The sequence below is a fragment of the Peromyscus eremicus genome, chromosome 8a, assembly GCF_949786415.1.
Source record: "Peromyscus eremicus chromosome 8a, PerEre_H2_v1, whole genome shotgun sequence".
Classification (NCBI taxonomy): Eukaryota; Metazoa; Chordata; class Mammalia; order Rodentia; family Cricetidae; genus Peromyscus; species Peromyscus eremicus.
The window spans coordinates 49,125,816-49,145,200 of record NC_081423.1 but is presented as its reverse complement, the minus strand read 5'-3'; the positions used below and the strand labels follow the sequence as shown (position 1 = coordinate 49,145,200).

Genomic DNA, 19,385 nt, shown 5'->3' with positions numbered 1-19,385 from the left:
TTTGGTTAGTGTTTAATTTTGTGAGTGGCCTCAAATTCTAATCCCATTGCCTCAGGTTTCTGAGTGCTAGAATTACAGGCAAGTATCACCATGCTCAGCTTTGAACTTTCAAGTTATCAAAAACAGGTTATAGTTGGTATCTGCGCTGTTTTAAATATATTAACCAATTCTCTGGGACTGTCCCTACATACTCCAGAAACAATAATCCTTTGATAAAGTGATAAAGACAGCTTGGTACTGTCATAAAAATAGATAGACCAAAGGCACAGAATAGAGGACTTGGACATAAGATGACAGAGCTACACACACTTAAGTTTTGACTATGGAGGCAAAAAGTTACACTGGAAAAAAGACAGCTGATCAACAAATTGTGTTGGCAAAACCAGTTATCCATCTGAAGAATGAAATTAGATCCTTATCTTTTCACATTGTACAAAAATCAACTCAAAAATGGGCAGAAGACCTTAATTTAAACCCTTAAATGCTGAACTTCTAGAAGAAAACATAGGGACTACTCTTCAAGACATTGGGGTAGGCAAGAACTTTCTGAATAGAACACCAACAGCACAGGAACTGGCAGTAACAAAGAGGACTAAGTGTCAACAGATGGACCACATGAATATCAAAACCCGCACAGCAAAGGAAGCAAGCAGAACACAAAGCCCATGGGATGAGAGAAAAACCTTTATCAGCTACACTTCAGACAGGGGCCAATAGCAGAATTTACAAAGAATTGCGGAAATTAAATATCACGGAATGAAAATACCACTAAACAAAAAGGAATTAATAGATAGTTTTCAAACAAACCTTAGCCCTAAGTAGCAGGCTTCTCCAGTACTGTGCAATCCTCCCATACCACACTTTCACATCTCTGGTTTGTTACCCATTGTCAACTGCAGACTGAGAGCATCAAATGGAACTTTCCAGAATTAATTCCTAGGTTTTAAACTGTACACTATTCTTTCACTTATAATTTGTCTGCTTGTTTGTTGTTTTTCAAGACAGCTTCTTCAGTACAATTCAGTCTGTCCTGAAACTCACTATGGAGTTTAAGTTGGCCTAGAACCTATAACTCTCCCCCTTCATTCTTTAAAGTGCTAGAATTACAGGTGTGCTGCCACAGCCAGCAGCTGTGTGTCATCTGTGGACAGGTTGTGAATCACTGATTTGGTAGCGTATCCACCCTGCATATGCTACCCACCCACTTGTCATTAGGCAGCTGTTTGCTCAGACTCGCTGTTGCAACATCACAGTGTTGTTCAACTGGCCCTTATTTTACTTCACAGAGGCCCCTTAACAGAAGTGCAAAAGATGGTTGGCATGCTAGAGAGGAGCCATGAAGTACTTACTGGGTGGAATATTAAAACAGTCTCTACTCAATAAGAAAAAAAAGCCATACACAGAGGCTGCTGAGACCTGTAGTAAGAGGGAGTCTTCTCCCCATAAGATGGTGAAAAAGAAAGAAAAATGAATGCTAGTAATGTTGCGAAGTATTCGTCTTCACTGTGAAGATGTGTCTTTGCCAAGGCGTCTTCTGATTGGTCTAATAAAGGGCTGAATGGTCAGTAGCTAGGCAGGAAGAGGTGGGAAGGAGCTTCCTGGTGACCTTGGTCTCTTGAGTAGGCTTGGCACAGGGAGGTACAGCTCTTTTAAGAGGCTCTGCTGTGCAGCTGAGCACTGGAGCAGCCAGCACTGGGTACACATGCCTGCTGCAGGTGGATACAATACATTCTCAGAGATGGGGCAAGTATGAGGCTATCAGGATGAGGCTAGACTCTCAGGAAACCAAGGCGGGCAGAGCCAGCCACAGCAGAGTGCCTAGCCACCCTAACAGTTTTTAAGCTTTGGCTACGTGGTTAGAGAATACAGACTCAGGGAAAAAAAAAAAAAAAAAGCAGTCAGGTCCAGGCCAAGAAAACCTCTGAACAGGTTACAATGTGCTTAGGTGCTAAAGAAAGAAAAAAAAAAATGGAGACAGACAGTCATAAAAATAAATAGCTTAAAAATAATAAAATAAAGTCTTTAAAGAAAGAGTAAAGTAATATAAAAAAAAAAAAATCCATGTAAGAATGGGAAATACACAGGGCGCCCGGGATCCTGTATGTTGCTTTGTTGACTTTGAATTTTTTAATGCTGATGAACGAACGGCAGCTGCTGAGGGACATTAGATTGTGGAAGGAACTGCTGAATTGCTAGCTTGTACACTTTAGGGATGCTTTTGCTTCCACAGGAAATAAAAAGTTATGGATTCCTTCAAAATTAATAAAGATCATATTTGACCAGGGAAGATCTCCTAAAGATTTTGGCTGCAGACTTGAGGGAGGAAGGCAGGAAAAACTACAGGACAGGTGACATGTATGCTGATCCCTCTACAAGGGAACAGCTCTGAGACTGGTTGAAACATGATCAATCTTGTTGGCTACAGAATCCTCATGACTTATTATTACATGCCATTCTTTCATATGGCATGTATAGAAGTTTGGTTGTAGAGTCCAAACAGACATAAAGTTAACAGATGTCTTTTACCTGCTCAAACATAAAACAAAAAATCATCTTTAGCTGATTTGTGCACACCACACATTCCATACCTGTGTTAATACAGATATATATGTTACCTTTACAACTTCATGTTTTCTGAAAAAAAGGATCAGACACCAATAAAGAAGACAAGTAGCCCAGGTGATCCAGACTCAAAATGCCTCTACTACAGTTTCCTCAAAATTCTGCATCCAGAACAGCTTCAAAGCTGCTAACTCAGATGGATCAGCCTCATGTACTACTCCAGCCAGGGCTTCAGATAAGCCCCGCATGTTCCCATTACATAAAGTCTGGACAACATATGTTACAGCTAGTTTCCCCAGGACTTGACCATTATCTCAATTTTCTCAGGATACCCTAAAGATTCTCCTGCCCCCAGACAACAGAAAGCAGACTAGAGAACATTATGCCCACATTCCCAAGAGGTGCACTGTATGGTTTCTGCTCATACAGTGGTTGTTCATCACTTTTTTGGGGGGCGGGGGGGAGTTGCAAGCTGTTACTCATCATGGTAAAAAAATAACAAAGGAGGTTGGATTTCTTTCTGAAAAGAAAGGGAGGATATAGTATATTGATACAAATTTAAGGCTACTTTTGTTATATATAGTATATATATAAGTTTCTACTCTTGTTTAAGATATTGTACCTATACAACCCATTTAAAAATGTAATGTAAAGTTCTAGTCCTTGAAAGCTATTATGACATTTGAAAGCCATTATTACAAACTGTTTAGGATAATTAATAAACACAGGTTGTAGTTAGTCATGTAACAATCAAATTTGTAGCCATGTTAGGTATGTTTTTAAGGTCATATGTTTTAGATAGATAGGTGGTCTTCAAACACTTTAGAGACCTACAGAATATGGCATTTAAGATGTTTTAATAACACAAGGCTTTTCATAACAGTGAGACATGTCTGCTCCTGGCAGCACCAATATACTTCAAAAGAGGATGATGGGAAATGAAGAACCTCCATACGGAATTTGCTTTCATTGTGGCAAAGTTAGCCACTGGGCAAGACACTGCCCTTGCCTCAACTGCTGACAGTATGTTGTCCAATTTGGAAAAGCAGGACACAAAAGATGACTGCTAAACTTTGCCAAGACAAGGTAGGACAGACCTTCAAATTTCCTGCTTCACGGAAAACTCTGTCAGATATTCTAGGCCTGTAGGCAGAAGATGGATGCCCCAACATTGCAGAGGAAACTTGAGTGACTGTCCAGGCAGCCAGATGTCTCTGTTGTTTCTATAGTTTTGGAAGTTGCTTGCTCTGCATTTTCTGTTTACTCAGGTAATATTTACCCTTTTCGGGTCTCTGATCGGGTTGAAGACTAGATAGTTACAGTTACAGATTTACTTGTTACCAAATTCAGAAAAGAAACTCACAAACGAGGTGTAAAATGTATAAGGTTGAGACACATAAAAGCTTAAATTGTTTATCTAAAGAAATGTTTTGAGGTCTGAAAAGACAGTTTTGGGTTGGTAATACAAGTTAGGACAGAAAGCGAATTAGGTACAAAACTTTTGACTCACCAAGATAAGATAGATAATGGAGTATTTTCTCTGAATTTGCCAAATGCAAATGAATTGGACATTGTAAATGTAATTATTACCTGATAATTGTTCTCAGTGTATAAAGTTTTACTATGTTAGAGTTAAACCCTTCAAAATGGGGGAAATGTAGAATATTTGTGTCTTTGCCAAGGTGCCTTTTGATTGGTTTAATAAAGAGCTGAATGGCCAATAACTAGGCAGGAGAAGGTTAGGTGAGACTTCCAAGAACAGAGGGGACTCTGGGAAGAAGAAAGGCAGGATCACCAGCTAGACGCAGAGGAAACAGGAGATGCAAGATGGAAGAAAGCTAATGCCATGTGGCAGGACATAGATTAATATAAATGGGTTCATTTAAGTTAAGAACTAGTTGAGACAAGCCTAAGCTAAAGGCCAAGCTTTCATAATTAATAAGTCTCCATGTCTTATTTGTGAGCTAATGGCCCAAAGAAAAGTCTGACTACAGAAGTTTTGCTGTTACACTATGAACTGTGAAGTTATGGCCAGAGTGGGTGACAGCACTATCGTCCACCTCACTCCATGTCGTCACACAGGCCTGTGTCATCTGACATCAGCACAAAGGGTGAGTACACTGTTACATGGTAAGACACGGTGACACAGGAAACCATACTCGGGTAACTCTCATTACAGTGTGCCGTTATAATTATTCCATTATTAGAAGTAAATGTTAATCTCTTACCTTTCATAACTTACAAATTAATCTTTATCAGGGGACTGATGGGATAGGAAAGCCCCAGTCTATGTACAGGGTGTGCAGTGTTATCCATAGTTTCAGATCTCCACCAGGGTCTATGAAATCACACACACACACACACACACACACACACACACACACACACACAGAGGAAAGAAAAAAATCTGGCCAAACTAAAACAAACTTTGTCCAAATAATTGCATCCCCGATCAAAGCCCAAGAATATTTATAAAAAAAAACAAAGATACCCAGCAACTTCTCAAGATAAAACTCAGCAGTAGATGTCACTGAGCATGCATGAAGACCTGGGTGCCACCCCTGGAATGGACAACACAAAACCAGTGAGAAAACATTAAAAACAAAACAAGTAAACAAACAAAAAAACCCAGGAAATAATACATTACATGCAAGGAAAAGGAAGATGAATTTTTGGTAAAGTTCCATTTTACATAAAATTCTAGAAAATATGAACAAATGTGTGCTAACAGAAGGTAGTTAGTAGGTATCTCAGAATGCCTGGGGTACAAAAAAATGACAAGAGACAAAAATTCAAGTAAGAGTGGCTGGACAGATAGCACAGCCATTAAGAGCACTAGATACTCTTCCCTAGGACCTGGGTTCAATTCCCAGAATCCACATGGTGGCTCACAGCCATCTGTAACTAGAGCTCCTAGGGAATCTGCCCTCTTCTGGCCTCCTTGGGCACCAGGTATGCACCTGGCACACACCAGGCAAAACATCCATACACATAAAAAAAAAAAAAATGTTTTTTAATTTTTTAAATTAAAAGGCAACTTGAATGGGATAGAGATGTATTCTTGATTGTGCTTGTGTTTTAGGGCTGCATATGTACATCAAAACTTACCAAACTATATAGTTTGAGTATGTGCAGTCTATCATCAATACTCCCATGATGTTAGAGAGGAAAAGACTGACTTGTCACACATGAGAAATAACCATTCCAAGTTTCTAACAAACCCCTGTGTGGGTATCTCATACTAGGAAAGGAAAAGCCCTTTCATAGCATAGGTTCAAAGTAGTAGCAGCAGCAGTAGCAGTAGTAGTAGTAATAATAATAACAATAATAATCAGAAACTACCATATTTGGGCAAAGACTTCCCAGCAACTTGCACCTTTTCCCAGAGGCCAGATCCCATCAGTCAAGATGACTGACTAGCGATGCAGGGACTCAACTCGGGGCATGGCTGCATAACAGCTGCAGTGTGTGTGGACCGAGCCTCATCTCCTCAGTCTCCTCTTCTGAGTCTGTGGCCACATCGATCCTGAACTAGGGAAGAAAGGCAGAGGACCCAGCTCACCTGATGTACTGCTGGGAGAAATGCTGTTCCCATGTCCTGGTCTCTGACAGGCCTCTCCTCTGGTCTGGTTGGAAGTTGGGAAGCAGCCAGAGCTGTGGCAAAGAACAGGCTTTCAGAATGAAGATGTTCCCTTAACCACTTCCCAAGGGGCACCATGAATTCTTCACAAATTCTAACAATTTGTGGTGTCAATTGAATTCAAAGGCTTGTATTTACCTCCTAACAACTATAACCCCCTCCAAACTTCCAAACAGTTTCACCCACATTTCTCCCAGCTCCCTCCAAAGAACCAAAACCCAAATGGTGTGGCCCAACCACAGAATGGTTTAAAATACAGACCTAGGTCATTTCCACACTTTCTAGGGACATTATATAGTTTCAGCGTACACTTAACCCTACTAACCACAATGCCCCAAATTTCTCCCAGAGAGTACCACGTAGCACAAAGGATAACTGCCCCTCACCTAACTCTGGCTCCATGTCTGATTCCTCCTTCACACCATGGCTCAGCAGCTCTGCAGGAGCTGAGGGTGAATTCTGAAGGGGCAGGTCCGGAGGCACCACTTCCAGTCTGGGATCCAGCTCACTGCCTTGGCAGTGTGCTGAGTTCGCCTTCTCGGACGAGATCTCTTGTCCTAGAACTTGGATGCCAATCTGGACACCAAACAGTGTTAATTAGAAAAGGATACAGAGTTGAGGTTGCTGACAGTTAGTGGAACTGGCCTTCTACAACAGACCATGAGTCAGATAATCTTATGGCCATAGGGCAAAGAAAGGAGAAAACCCCTTCTTAACCCAGAAGCTGAGGCCTGAACCAGGTCTGGGAGACCTTCAACTCATACCACTAATATGTTCTCCAGTGATTAAAACTCAAGGCCACTGTTTAGTAAACAGAAATTTCTTAGGTGGTGTGGGGAGACGTCTAAGTCACAAAACTAAGTAAGATATGAGGAGACCCAGATTTAATATAAGCAGCACATACTGTAGTCTCTGTTTTCTGTTCTGAGAACTCCCTGAACCCTTGTTGTTTCAGCACAGGAATTTTCCATTAGGCCTAATGCAGACTTTTCACCCACCTCGGAGGCCATGCTGGGAAGCCAGCTCTTGGTGGCCCTTAAATAGCTTCAGGATGGGGCCTGGTTGCCACGTGAGCACACCATGGGATTCTAGGCTTAAGACTTTCAGAGGACCCCACCCCCAAGGTAGAGGAACCAGGAACATCGAACCACTGATGGCAAATGAGTTAAGCAACTGTGCTAGAACGGTGAAACCCCCGGACAAATGTCTAAACAGTGGGGTTTCTAGAGCTGCCAGCTGGTGAACTCACCGAGGTTCTGATGGGGTGGCACCCTGGGAGAGGACTTGTTTGCTCCTGAGTTTTACTCCACACAATAAACTGCTAACAGTAATGACATCACTTTCCTGAGTCCTGTAGTCTCTAATCATCAAATCTGACAGCCAGTTTGTTAAGACATCTGCTCTGTGGCATTTGTGAGTGGCATCTGAAGTGCAAGAGCAGCTGTGCAGCCAGGCTCTGGACCTGTATAGACAGGTGTCAGAACTGGACTGACTTGCTAATGCTCGGTTTGTATCAGAGAATCCATGGACTGGTTATTGGTTTGGAAACCCTACATATTTGCAGTTAGAAGAACTATCAGGAAAAAAAAGAAGAAAAGACAATGAGCAGAGAAGCTCCAGAGGAACCTGGGCTTAACTCACAGACAAGATACTATGCTTACCCACTGCCATAGTCTCCGAGGATCTCCCTTCAAGCTTTCCACGAGGGTCACTGCCTCTTCTCCACTGCCTGGACACTGTTCCCTCACCCACATCTGGATCTCCCCAGGAAGAATGGTCAGAAACTGTTCCAGCATGAGGATCTCCAGGATCTGCTCTTTGGTGTGAACCTCTGGCCGCAGCCACTGGAAACAGAGCTTCCGAAGTTGTCTCAGGGTCTCCTGGGGCCCAGACATCACTTGGTAACGAAACTGCCTGAAAAGCTGGCGAGCAGTCTCAGAGTTGGTGAGCTCTCTTGGCTGGGTAGCATCTGATCCAGAGAATGTGGTGTCTTCCGCTTTGGTCTTGGCCAGAGAAGGCAGCAGGCCCAGGGCCTGCCCCAAGTCAACAGGCATTGTCTGACTTCACGGGGCCTTTTAGGTGAGGGGCTTCCAGGACAGAGCTGTCTCTGAAGAGCACTGCGTCTTCTAGGGATGCTGGAGAATGAGAGCCAGTGCTGTACAACAACAACACGTGGTCAGGAACAACATACGTGTGTGACTCCTGAAAGGCCTGCAGGCTCTGACTGTTCAATGTGTATACGATTCGATTTTGAGACACCGTAAACTCGAAGCTACAAAGCGAACTACACATTCATCCTGCCCATATTTATATTTTTCATTCGTCTTCAAGTGTCTAGAGACTCTATAGAAGAATGGAATAGACCAGGCATGGCGGTACGCACCTGTAATCTTAGGACTTAGGAGGTGGAGGCAAGAAGATGGAGAATTTGGGGCCAACCTGGCCTTATAATAAGTTCAAGGTATACCTTGGCTATGTAGCCAGACTCTATTCCAAAAGAGGAAAACAAGAGGCTGGCCTGGTGGCTCAGCAGGTAACGCACTTGCTGTGCAAGCTGACAAACTGAGTTTGATCCCCAGAGCCCATGGAGGAGAGAGCCACTCCCAAAAGTTGTCCTCTGACCTCCATACATGCATCGTACTATGTGCATGCGTATCCACACATACATGACAGTTTACGTTTTCAAGGAAGTGCACACAGGAAATCATGTTCACTGTTTCCAAGTAAACACATACTTCTGTATCTCTGTACCTATATACTTGTAGGCTAACACATAATGCTGTTCAGGGCTGGGGAGGCAGCTCAGTGAGTAGAGTGCCAACCTAGCATGAGCAAAGTCTGAGGTTCAATCCATAGCATCTGTAACCTGGCAGAGTGACTCATGACTGCAATACCAGTACTTAGGAGGTAGAAACTAGAAGCTCAGTAGTTCAAGGCCATCCTCAGTTACAATGAGTTCAAGACCAACCTGAGATACATGAGACTCTATCTCAAAATAAATATAAATCAATAAAGCTAGACAAGAGCTACAGTACCCTAGGAATCTAGGCTAATACTGAAAGGATCATATGTTCCCATAAGATGCACAGGTCTCCTCCACCATGTACTGTCTCAGCACACCACCTTACCACAGGGCTAAAACAATGGGGCCAAGAGACCACAGACCACCGCCTGCAGTTTCAACTGTAAGCCAAAATAAACCTCTCCTTCTTATAACTTGTTATCTCAGGTATTTCGTTACAGTGACACAGAGTTAGCTAACACAGCATCAGGATTTAGAAGGCAGCAAATGAAGCGGTGAAAAGGGGAACACTAAATGACAAAGTTTAAGTGTTTTCAAAGGGTCATTTACTCTAATAGCTGACTTTATTGCAGGTGCTCATAACTGTGGGTCACTGGCCTGACCCTTAAAATGTCATGAAAAAGGTGCGAACGGCCACCATTTCTCTGTATCACTAATGGGGCGCATGCACACACACCATATACAATACATATTCATATACAATAACAACAAATTAAATTAAATTTCAAAAAGGACAAGAGGGAGGAGGACTGAAAGGAGGTGGAAAGGAGGAGAAAAGAATGGAAAGGAGGGACTAAGGGAGGAAAGGAAAGATAAGTGTAACATTCAAAATCCAACCAAAGCCATTTTTTTCAAGGGGGCAAAAAAGGACAGGTAAGAACAACTTGATGCCATATGTTTTTCATGTGGACCTCACTAAATTTATGGGTTTTATTTTTTTTGTTTTTGGTGTTTTAAAGAGCCTATACATTTCATTTATATATTCAGGTAGTACTTGCAAGTGTTACAGCTCTGGAGGGAAAGGTATCCTGACTTTTCAGGAAGTTAGGCTATACCTACAGTTGTGAAGGGAGGTATCCTGGATACCTACAACTCTAGAGTGAAAGGTATCCCGATTTGTCGGGAGGTCAGGCTATATCTACAACTGTGAAGGGAGGTGTCCTGGGTACCTACACCTGTGAGGAGAAAGGTACCCTGACTTGTCCGGAAGTCAGGCTATACCTGAAGCTGGGGTGTGGTGGGGGATGGTCTCCCCACAGGATATAGCAATCCTGTTCCCTTCAAAGAGAGAGCCATTAAAGCTGAGCTCTGCTCTGCCCCCCACCCCACCCCAAAGGAGCTTCCCAGCAAAAACATCCATTCCTTCTTCTGCTCTGCTCCCCTAGGGGAATGTCCCAGCAGAGGTATCCATTTCTTCTCAGCTCTAGCCCAAGATGTTACTTCTTCTTCTTCAGTGAAAAGGGGAAACTCCAGATATGTAGCAATCTGCTATGGCTCCAGCTAAAATTTGTTACTTCTGCTCTGCCCCCACCTCCCAAGGGAGTTTCCCAGCAGAAGTATGGGTTTCTTCTTCTGCTCCGCTCTGCTCCCAAGGGAGCTTACTAGCAGAGACTCTGCTCCTCACTAGTGAAAGATCTTCACCCAAAACTCTTTTAAGAAAGAGATTTACTTGGATTGCTCGTTTGTCATGCCGTGCTGCTATGAAGTTGGCAATGGGAATTGGCAAGGGTTCTTCACCAGGTACCACCCCTAATTTAGGAAACAGGAATACCAAGGCACAAGTCCCAGACCACCTAGCAGGTAAGCAGTGATATCACAGAGAATAAAGGCATTGTTGAATATTTGGACATAGGGGCTGGGTGACAGTACCAAGGGTAATGGTATTATTGCAGTCTGCAGAATCCAGAATACCCACAAAGTATGTTCCTGAGGAGTTAAAGCAGTCTGTAATGCCAAAGAGAGGAATGTGAGAAAGATAAGGGGCAATAGTGACATTTGGCTTGGAGCAATTAACAAGTGGTAAGGTGAGAGACTCTAACAGGACAATGGGTGAGGCCACAAATAGTGGATGACATTGTGACCCTGGAGGGACACACAACCAGCATTCTCCAAAGTGGTCAGACTGAGCATTATTCAGTAACTGATATGTAGTAGTTAGGGTCTGAAACAAGAGATGTGACAGGGAGGTAGAATCAACATCATCAAAAAAGAGTGACATTAAGGGTGTAAGAGCCTTTGAGGAGCTTTGGACCACTTCTTCTACTGTGTCTATACCTAGGAGTTGAGAGAGTGGAATGTGTACCCTCAGTATTTTGAGCATATCTGGTGGATGGGTTTGATAAATGCTATAGGAAAGCTTTCCAATGACTCCCATTTCCCATATGGGGTGCCATGAGTCCTTAGTCAGGATGTAAAAGATTCCTCGTTCTTCATAAAATGCAGAGTGTTTTCCTGAACGTGCATGATATCTTTTACAAGACCAATAAAGACAGCCTCCATAGGTTTCTGACTAGCATCTACAGTAATCTTTAGTTTGATCATGGAGGAAGCAAGCATAGGGGACAGGTGTTCTAGCACCTGACTTTGGTGTTGTAGGGATAAGTATCTCTTTTTGACAACCTGTGGATGAGCAATCTCCAGACTCTACTACATGAGTGGTCTGGTTGACCTTCTGGGCATATGTCTCCTGAATCTCAAATCTCCATATTTAGAGTTTGATACCAATATGGGTGAGTGGGAAGAAGTATAAGAAGAAGTAGGGCATGATCCAATAGGGTGGGGCTTGAGTCTTGACAGGATTGTGAGGTCTCTTTATTCTGAGACCAGAGGCAGGCTGGTAGTCTGTATATAGTTTTAGGGATTGTCCCTTTGCTAATTGACAGGCACAAGTAAGAGCTATTAATTCAACCTGCTGATTTGTGATGTGAGCTGGAAGGGCTCGTGTTTTGACCACTATGGTGTCTGAAACAACAGCATATCCTACTTCATGTACTCCTTCATATAGGAAGGCACTGCCATCTGTATAGCATGTATAAGTGGCCTGAGGTAGTGTTCCTTCCTATATATGTATAAGATAAGGAAATAACTCTTCTAAAGTCTCGATGCATGAGTATGATGGGCAGTATGCCAGAACTTGTTGGGGGAAAAGATTTGAAATGTTAAGAGGTGGACATGGTTAAAAAGTCTGTGTCGTGTCCTCTACCAATGCTACCTGAAGGGAGAGAACTCGGGAGGGAAATAATGTTAGAAGGCCCTTGTAAGTTAAAAGGTATGACAGGTGGTGAGGAGAAAGAACAGTGATGGGTGACCCAAAGGTTAACTTCATAACAGGCAGCCCTGTGGAGACCAGCTAGGAGGCAAGTTATAAATCTATTCCTAGCTAGGATGTCTCCTGGGGTATTGTAATCCCATTCAGGCTCCTGTCAGGGACTGCCCTAACCCCTACTGGGTGAGTATTATCCATTTGATGGAGTTTGTCGGCATAGGCCCTAGCCTGATCCCAGCCTCGCCTACACTCTTCTGGGAGGAGATTGTTGGTAAGGAAAGGTATGGTCACAGGATTAGGTAATGTACTGGAATTCTTTAATAAAAGTGGAAGAATTGGCAGTATAGGACCCTAATCTTTTTCTACTTGGGAGAGCTCAGATAATAAGAAGGGAACATTTACCCTGACTAAACCATCCACCCCGGCAACCTCTCGCGAATGGAGAACTGGGGCTGGTTTAGAACGGGGAGGGACAGGAGGCCCCAAGGTAGAGTGGGAATGAGTAGCGGGAGGACTAGGGGCTGTTGGTGAGTTGAAAGTGGGTACCAGGGAGAGTTGACCTGGTGGACGACCTGTCACTGAGGAGGGAGGAAGGGAAACTGAAGGGACCAGAGAAGAGGGAGCTGTGGGGTTTGGTTTATAACGGGGAGGCTCATTGCTCATTAGCTGGATCAAAGGAAATAGATTCATCCTGTTCTAACTTCATAACTAGCAGGAGCTGGGTGGGGGAACAGGAGGCACAGAAAGAAGACTTGGAGCGAAGGTAAGAGAAAACTTTAACATAGAAGGTCTCTTTCCATTTCCTCGATTGCTCATAGTAGTTGTAAAGATCCCGAATAATATTGGGATCTAGTGGGCCATTATGAGACCATTTAGATTGGTTATCTAAGGGATACTGAGGACAAACTTTATTGCAAAGGCGAACAAGTTTAAGGCCTTTCAAATCAGGCGCCAAGTATAAAGGCTTGAGATTTTCTAGGAGGCATCCCAAAGGGGAATGGGAGAATATAGAGTGCAGAGTTCCCATGGATGAGAGGTGAGGGAAAAGGTCACTGCAGCCTGTAGTCCCCGGTGTCCGCTGGACTCAGGGAGGACTCAGGGACCAAGCTGTTTAGAGGGTCATCACCCAACTCAACAGGGGTCCAGTGTAGCAAGCTTAGCCTTGCTAAGCTAGTGGAGAGACTCGGGTGCCTGGTACCAGGGCTTCTGTAGAAGCGAGAAGGCGAGAGAAAACCAAGCTCTAGGAGGAGGGACTCATCCAGAGAAAAGGGAGACTTTTGTGGCTCCTTTTGTGGGAAATCAAGGGAAGACAGGAAGGGATGCTAATACTTAAAACTGCCTGATGGCAGTTCTAAGGGTGGAGGAGTGGAGTCAGGTGAAGAGAGCCTGCGTAGAAAGACCGTAACTGGGGGTAACTCCACTTCCAAGAGTACTAGAGGGGTGCCGGACACTCAACAGTCACTTCCTCAGACCCAGGGAAATGTTCACATCGTCCAAAGGGGGAACTCACCTAATTGTCGCTATTTGACGGAACACTGAAAGATTGGTGAGCTGGAAGTTGGTTCCACTGCAGATAGACTGGAGATAAGGGATAGAGTCCTAGTGTGGCTCAGACCACAAGGGAGAGCACAGGCACCAAGAGAGTCTGTCCCAGGTTTCGTCACCAAAATGTAGGCGAATATCGCAACTCTGGAGCGAAAGGTATCCTGACTGCTCGAGAGAGTCAGGCAATACCTGGAGCTGCTAGACAGCTCAGCTCTGGAGGGAAAGGCATCCTGACTGTTCAGGAATCAGGCTATACCTGGTGTGGTGAGGTATAGTCTCCCTAAAGGATGTAGCAATCCTGCTCCTCTCCTGGAGAGCCACTACAGCTGAACTTTGCTCAGCCCCCACTTAAGGGGGCTTCCCAACAAAGCTCTGGTTCTTCTCCAGCCCAGATGTTGCTAAAGTGGAAACCCCTGCAGAAATGTAGCAATCTCCTCCAACTCGCGAGAAAAGTTGTTACTTTTTCTGCTCCACCTTGCTCAGTCCCCTAAGGGAGGTCTCAGCAAGGTTCTTCTGTTCAGCTCCCCCTTGCTCAGCCTCCTAAGGGATGTCTCTGCAAGGATTTTTCTGCTCAGTCCACTAAGGGATGGCTTAGCAAGGTTCTTCTCTGCACCTGCGAATGAAGATCTTCACACCCAAAACTCTTTTGAGAAAGATTTATTTGTGAAGGAGTTCAGGTAAGTGGCTACCTCTACCAGGGTTGGAAAGAACAGCCCCCAACTGAACAGGCAGGGTGGTTTATACAGGATCTCTTGGGGGCAGAGTTTCTTCAGGTAGAAGATTTTCTGTCCAGGGATTGGTTATTTTTTTCTGCTCAGGAATTGGTTAGTTTTGTGAGTTAGGGGCAGAGATGGCCCTGATTTTAGAACCAAACTGTGTTTCTTTCACTGGCCTTTCTTAGCCTTTGAGCTCTAAGTCTAAGGCCAGGGCACATTTCTTTCACTGACTCTGAATCTAGGGACAAAAAGTGTTTCTTTGGCACTAGTCTCCGAGTCAGGACATGTTTCTTCGGTTCTGGGTTCAGGGATAAAGTGTTTCTTTTTCTGGCTCAGGCCCCAGATCCAAGGTGTGTTTCTTTCCCTGGTTCTGGGCTTCAGGGTCAGGGTGCTTGATTTCCTGCTCTATGATTAGTTGGTTTTACTGGTCAGTTGATTCAGGGGCAGAGATGGCCCTGATTTTAGAACCAAACTGTGTTTCTTTCATTGGCCTTTCTTAGCTTTTTAGCTCTAAGTCTAAGGCCAGAACATATTTCTTTCACTGGCTCTGAATCTAGGGACAAAGAGTGTTTCTTTGGCACTGGTCTCAGAATCAGGGCATGTTTACTTGGTTCTGGGTTCAGGGATAAAGGGTTTCTTTCTCTGGCTCAGGTCCCAGATGTAGGCTGTGTTTCTTTCACTGGTTCTGGGCTGCAGGGTCAGGGTGGGTTTCTTTAACCAGCCCCTTTTCCCTACAGGAAGAAGGAATCCAGGAGAGTGGCTGCCTCTGCCAGGGTGGAGAAGGACAGCCCATAACTGAACAGGCAGAGGGGCTTATACAGGGCTTTTTAAGGGTGGAGTTTTTCCCAGGGAGATTTTCTGCTCAGGGATTGGTTGGTTTAGTTGGTCAGGGGCCAACTAAAGTTGGCTCTGGTTTCAGGGCCAAAGTGTGTTTCTTTCACTGACTCTGGTTTCAGGGCCAGGGTGTGTTTCTTTCACTGGCTCTGGTTTCTGGGCCAGGGTGGGTTTCTTTCACTAGCTCTGGTTTCAGGGCCAGGGTGGGTTTATTTGGCTGGCCCTTTAACCCTTACAGCACTCAGTGGCACTGAAGTAAAAAAATACATATTTGGGGAATTCCATTTCTGGCCCTGGAAAAATAAGTGATAATATAGACTAGTTAGACAACTAAACAGCTCCCAAGCTAGAGAAAGCATGTAAGACAGGCAGTTAGTTTTAAGCACTCCACACAGTGGTTGAGAATGCAGTCCTGAGAGAAATTTCTGAGGTAAGCCCAAGACCATAGTGCTGGTTATGTGAGGACAAGTTTGCAGCCACAGTGCAGGAAGCTCAAGTTCAAGTGATGCACAATGGTCTCAAAAGCTGAGGCAACAAAAACAGAACTGAAAGCCGTTGGAGTGACTGGATTCTGAAGAACAAGGCAGGGAGGGACTTGGGGGATGGGGGTTGGGGACAGATGTCTATATGGGGTGTCCCCCTCGGCCCTGGTATAGGCTTGAGACTGCCAATCACCAGGATGAAACACCAAGGTTTAACAAAGAGTAGAACACACACAAAGGGCCAGTCAGGAATGAGGCACTGAATTTTTAATCATGCAGGCTGAAAAGACATCTAAAGACAGGAGGAAGGCCATGTGTTAAGAGTGACAAGGACAGAGTCCAGTAAGGCCCACTTTCACCTGCCCTAACCAAACTTAAAAGCAAGTTGCTACCAGATCCACAGGCAGTAGTTTCATTTCATCAACTTGGAAAGCTGTGGGGAAGCACCTTGCTCCTTCCAAAGATTTGCTCCACCAAAGCATAAATTAAAGCCTAGAGTAAGTACACTACCTGCTCCAACAAACAGCAACATCCCTCAAAAGATAACTGATCCTCAAAATCACTAATACATGCTCCAAAAGAGCCACATAAAAGAATGTAGATTAAAAGCTATAAGTTAATTTAAGTTAGAAAAGCTAGCTAAAAACAAGCCTAAGCTATTGGCTGAGCTTTCATAATTAATAAGTCTCTGTGTGGTTATTTGGGAGTTGGCTGGTGTAACAGAGAAAGACTTGCAACACAACAACAAAAAAAAAATCAAACAAACAAAAAAAAAATCTAGTCTCTTTAAAATATTCAGTCTCCTTTAAAATCCAAAGTCTTCATAAAAACTTCAAAATCTCAAGCTGGACGGTGGTGGGGATGCCTTTAATTCCAGCACTCAGGAGGCAGAGGGAGGTGGATCTCTGTGAGCTCGAGTCCAGTTTGGTCTACAGAGCGAGTTCCAGGACAGCCAGGACTACTCAAAGAAACACTGTCTCGATAATCATCATCATCATCATCATCATCATCATCATCATCATCATCCAAAATTGCTTAAAAGTTCAAAGCCTCTCAACTATGGGCTCCTGTAAAATCGAGTAGCCTCTCCAAGACTCTCTTCATGGTGCCAAGCCTCAACTTCTCTCCATGACCCCTTCAATTCTGGGGCTTCAAGGGCTACTGGAGCTGCACCTTCTCCAAGGGCCTATCCAGGCCTCTCACAGTGCCAAACCTCAGCTGCTTTTCCTGACCCTTTCATGCCTTCAAAATCAGCACTACGTGGATGATTCTTAGTACTACCAAGTTCAGCTGCCAGCACAAGACAGAAGCCTGGCCACCTCTGAACACAGCTTCTGTGTGCTGACCCTGAGAAAACACTTCCCCAGAACATTGCACATCAGTGATACTGTTCTCTTCTTAACCACCACCAATTTATTAGCTATAGCTGACCAGCATCAATTGTCCAAGAAAAGCAAAGGTTTTACTTTAGGGCAGTGGTTCTCAACCTTCCTAATGCTAAGACCCTTTAATACAGTTCCTCATGTTGTGGTGACCCCCAACCATAAAATTATTTTTGTTGCTACTTCATAGCTGTATTTTTGCTACTGTTATAAATCGTAAGTATCTAATACACAAGATATCTGATAGCGACCCCTGTGAAAGGGTTATTCGACCCTGGGGTCGCGACCCACAGGTTATGAATCACCACTTTAGTGGTTCTGTTCTCTTTTTAACCACAGCTGATGCTTCAGCCCCAGGTAACCAGAACCACAGATTTTTAACTGAAAATATGCAACAGACTTGATACAGTCTTTAACTTACTCTCAAACTTCCCTCTAGGACTTTACTGGCTAAGCCTCTACCATCTGCATTTTTCTCAAAACTCTTATGTTCCAAGCTCCCACAGAACAACTCACCAAGCTTTGAACACTCCATGGCTTTTCTAGCCCAAAGTTCCAAAGTCTCTCCATAATCCTCCCAAAACAACATGGTCAGGTCTGTCATAGCAATGATTAGTAGTCAAAAGACATCACAATGGAAATTAAAAGATATTTTCACACAAAATGATCATGAAATCACAGTAAACCAAACTTTCTGAGCTTAGAGTAGTGGTTCTCAGCAGTAGTAAAATTACAATTATGAATTAGCACCAAAGTAATTTTATGGTTGGGGGTCACCGCAACGTGAGGACCTGTATTAAAGGGTCGCGCAGCATTAGGAAAGTTGAGAACCACTAGTTTAGAGGGAAAACTTAGAAAGAAGTCTGTTTTGGAAGTGAATATCTATACAAAAATCCTTCGCTATCTAAATGAACTTATTTCCTGGGTTTTACAAAATAGCAGAATTTCACTTGGCAAAATTTCCACCTATAACCTTAGTCACACTTAGTTCTTGAAACTATTTTGGAGAATATTCAGAAAACATTAGCACTAAATCTTACGTATTTAAATCTTACGCAACTAATACTACTTGGTCCGTGCAGTAAAGGCCAACTGCTAGCTACCCCCAAGCATTTATGGCAAGACGTCCATTTACTCAAAATTAAATTACTTTATAGATAGACTTACAAGGTTTTACCCAAATGAGGATTTAATTCTCTTCACAGAAGGAACTCAACGATCATCAGTTATTACTGATGCTTTTACAAACCGAAATGAAATGCGCATCTAGGTCAGCATTCTCTTATACACAAGCAAGTTACACGCACGTAGGTAGCTTTGTTTATCAGCTCACTGTAGGCTCTGCTCGTGCTGTAAGTGACCTTCCTGACCGCCCCGTACGGTAAGTATTAAAAGTTTACAGATCTGGTTCCTCCATGGCTCCCAAGCAACAGCAGAGTAAGCCCAGGAAGCACTAGGGCAGACTTTTGGGCATTTGCAGGGTGCGTCTGGAGTTGTCACTGAGGGCGGGGTAACAAGCGGCTGGCCACCCAGCCTTGCAACCTGAGCCCCGAGTCTCACCGTCCGAACCCCTCTCCTGGGGCGGGCAACCCGGAAGAGCACACTTTCCGTTCCGCCCCAGTCCCCTCCCCCGCACGCGCCTGTTGCCAGCGAGCGCTACCGGAGGGGGGCCGAGACCGCAGTCTCCGCCGCAGCTCGCTCCCGACAGTTAGCAAGCTGGAGCGACAGCAGGCTTGACCCCGGGGGTCGGCGACTCCACCCGCCAGCCCAACTCAGCCGCTTACCTCTGCCGGAGCCACCCGTTCTGGAGCACTTCCGGAAGCTGGACAGCTGCGCGCCTCCGCGGCCCTGGTGACGCGCGGCGCCGGGGCGGAGCAAGGGGCGGGGCGTGTGAGGGGCGTCCTGAGGCCGGCTTTCCCATTGGCTCCCGAGAAGCGCCGCAGCTCATCGCCTGGGGCCTGTGCCTCCCCCAGCTAGGGCTGCGAGCGGGTGGTTCCGACCACTAAACGTCCCGGCCGGACCTCCATTCTAACCCACATAGCGGCCACAGCCTTTTCGTCCATTTTCTGGCCGTCCTGCGCTGGGCCATGGCTGTCACCTCGTGACACTAAAGAGGGTTGACTGAGCCTCCCGTCCAAATCCGGGAGTTCAGTATT

The 19,385-nt window shown here is 44.6% G+C and overlaps 1 protein-coding gene across 2 annotated transcripts in view; it reads right to left on the bottom strand.

Annotated features, from left to right (window-relative positions):
* The window catches only part of Znf18 (zinc finger protein 18), a 29,762-nt gene extending 10,645 nt beyond the window's left edge, over window positions 1-19,117 (bottom strand). For both annotated transcript variants that reach the window (XM_059270925.1, XM_059270926.1), the window contains exons 1-4: window positions 19,014-19,117; window positions 7,864-8,357; window positions 6,589-6,778; window positions 6,125-6,216 (exon numbers count right to left, since the gene is read on the bottom strand). In XM_059270925.1, the coding sequence (XP_059126908.1) occupies window positions 6,125-6,216; window positions 6,589-6,778; window positions 7,864-8,256 (675 nt within the window). In that variant the 5' untranslated portion in view covers window positions 8,257-8,357; window positions 19,014-19,117. The remainder of the gene's footprint in view (window positions 1-6,124; window positions 6,217-6,588; window positions 6,779-7,863; window positions 8,358-19,013) is intronic.
* Window positions 19,118-19,385: the final 268 nt, after the last annotated feature.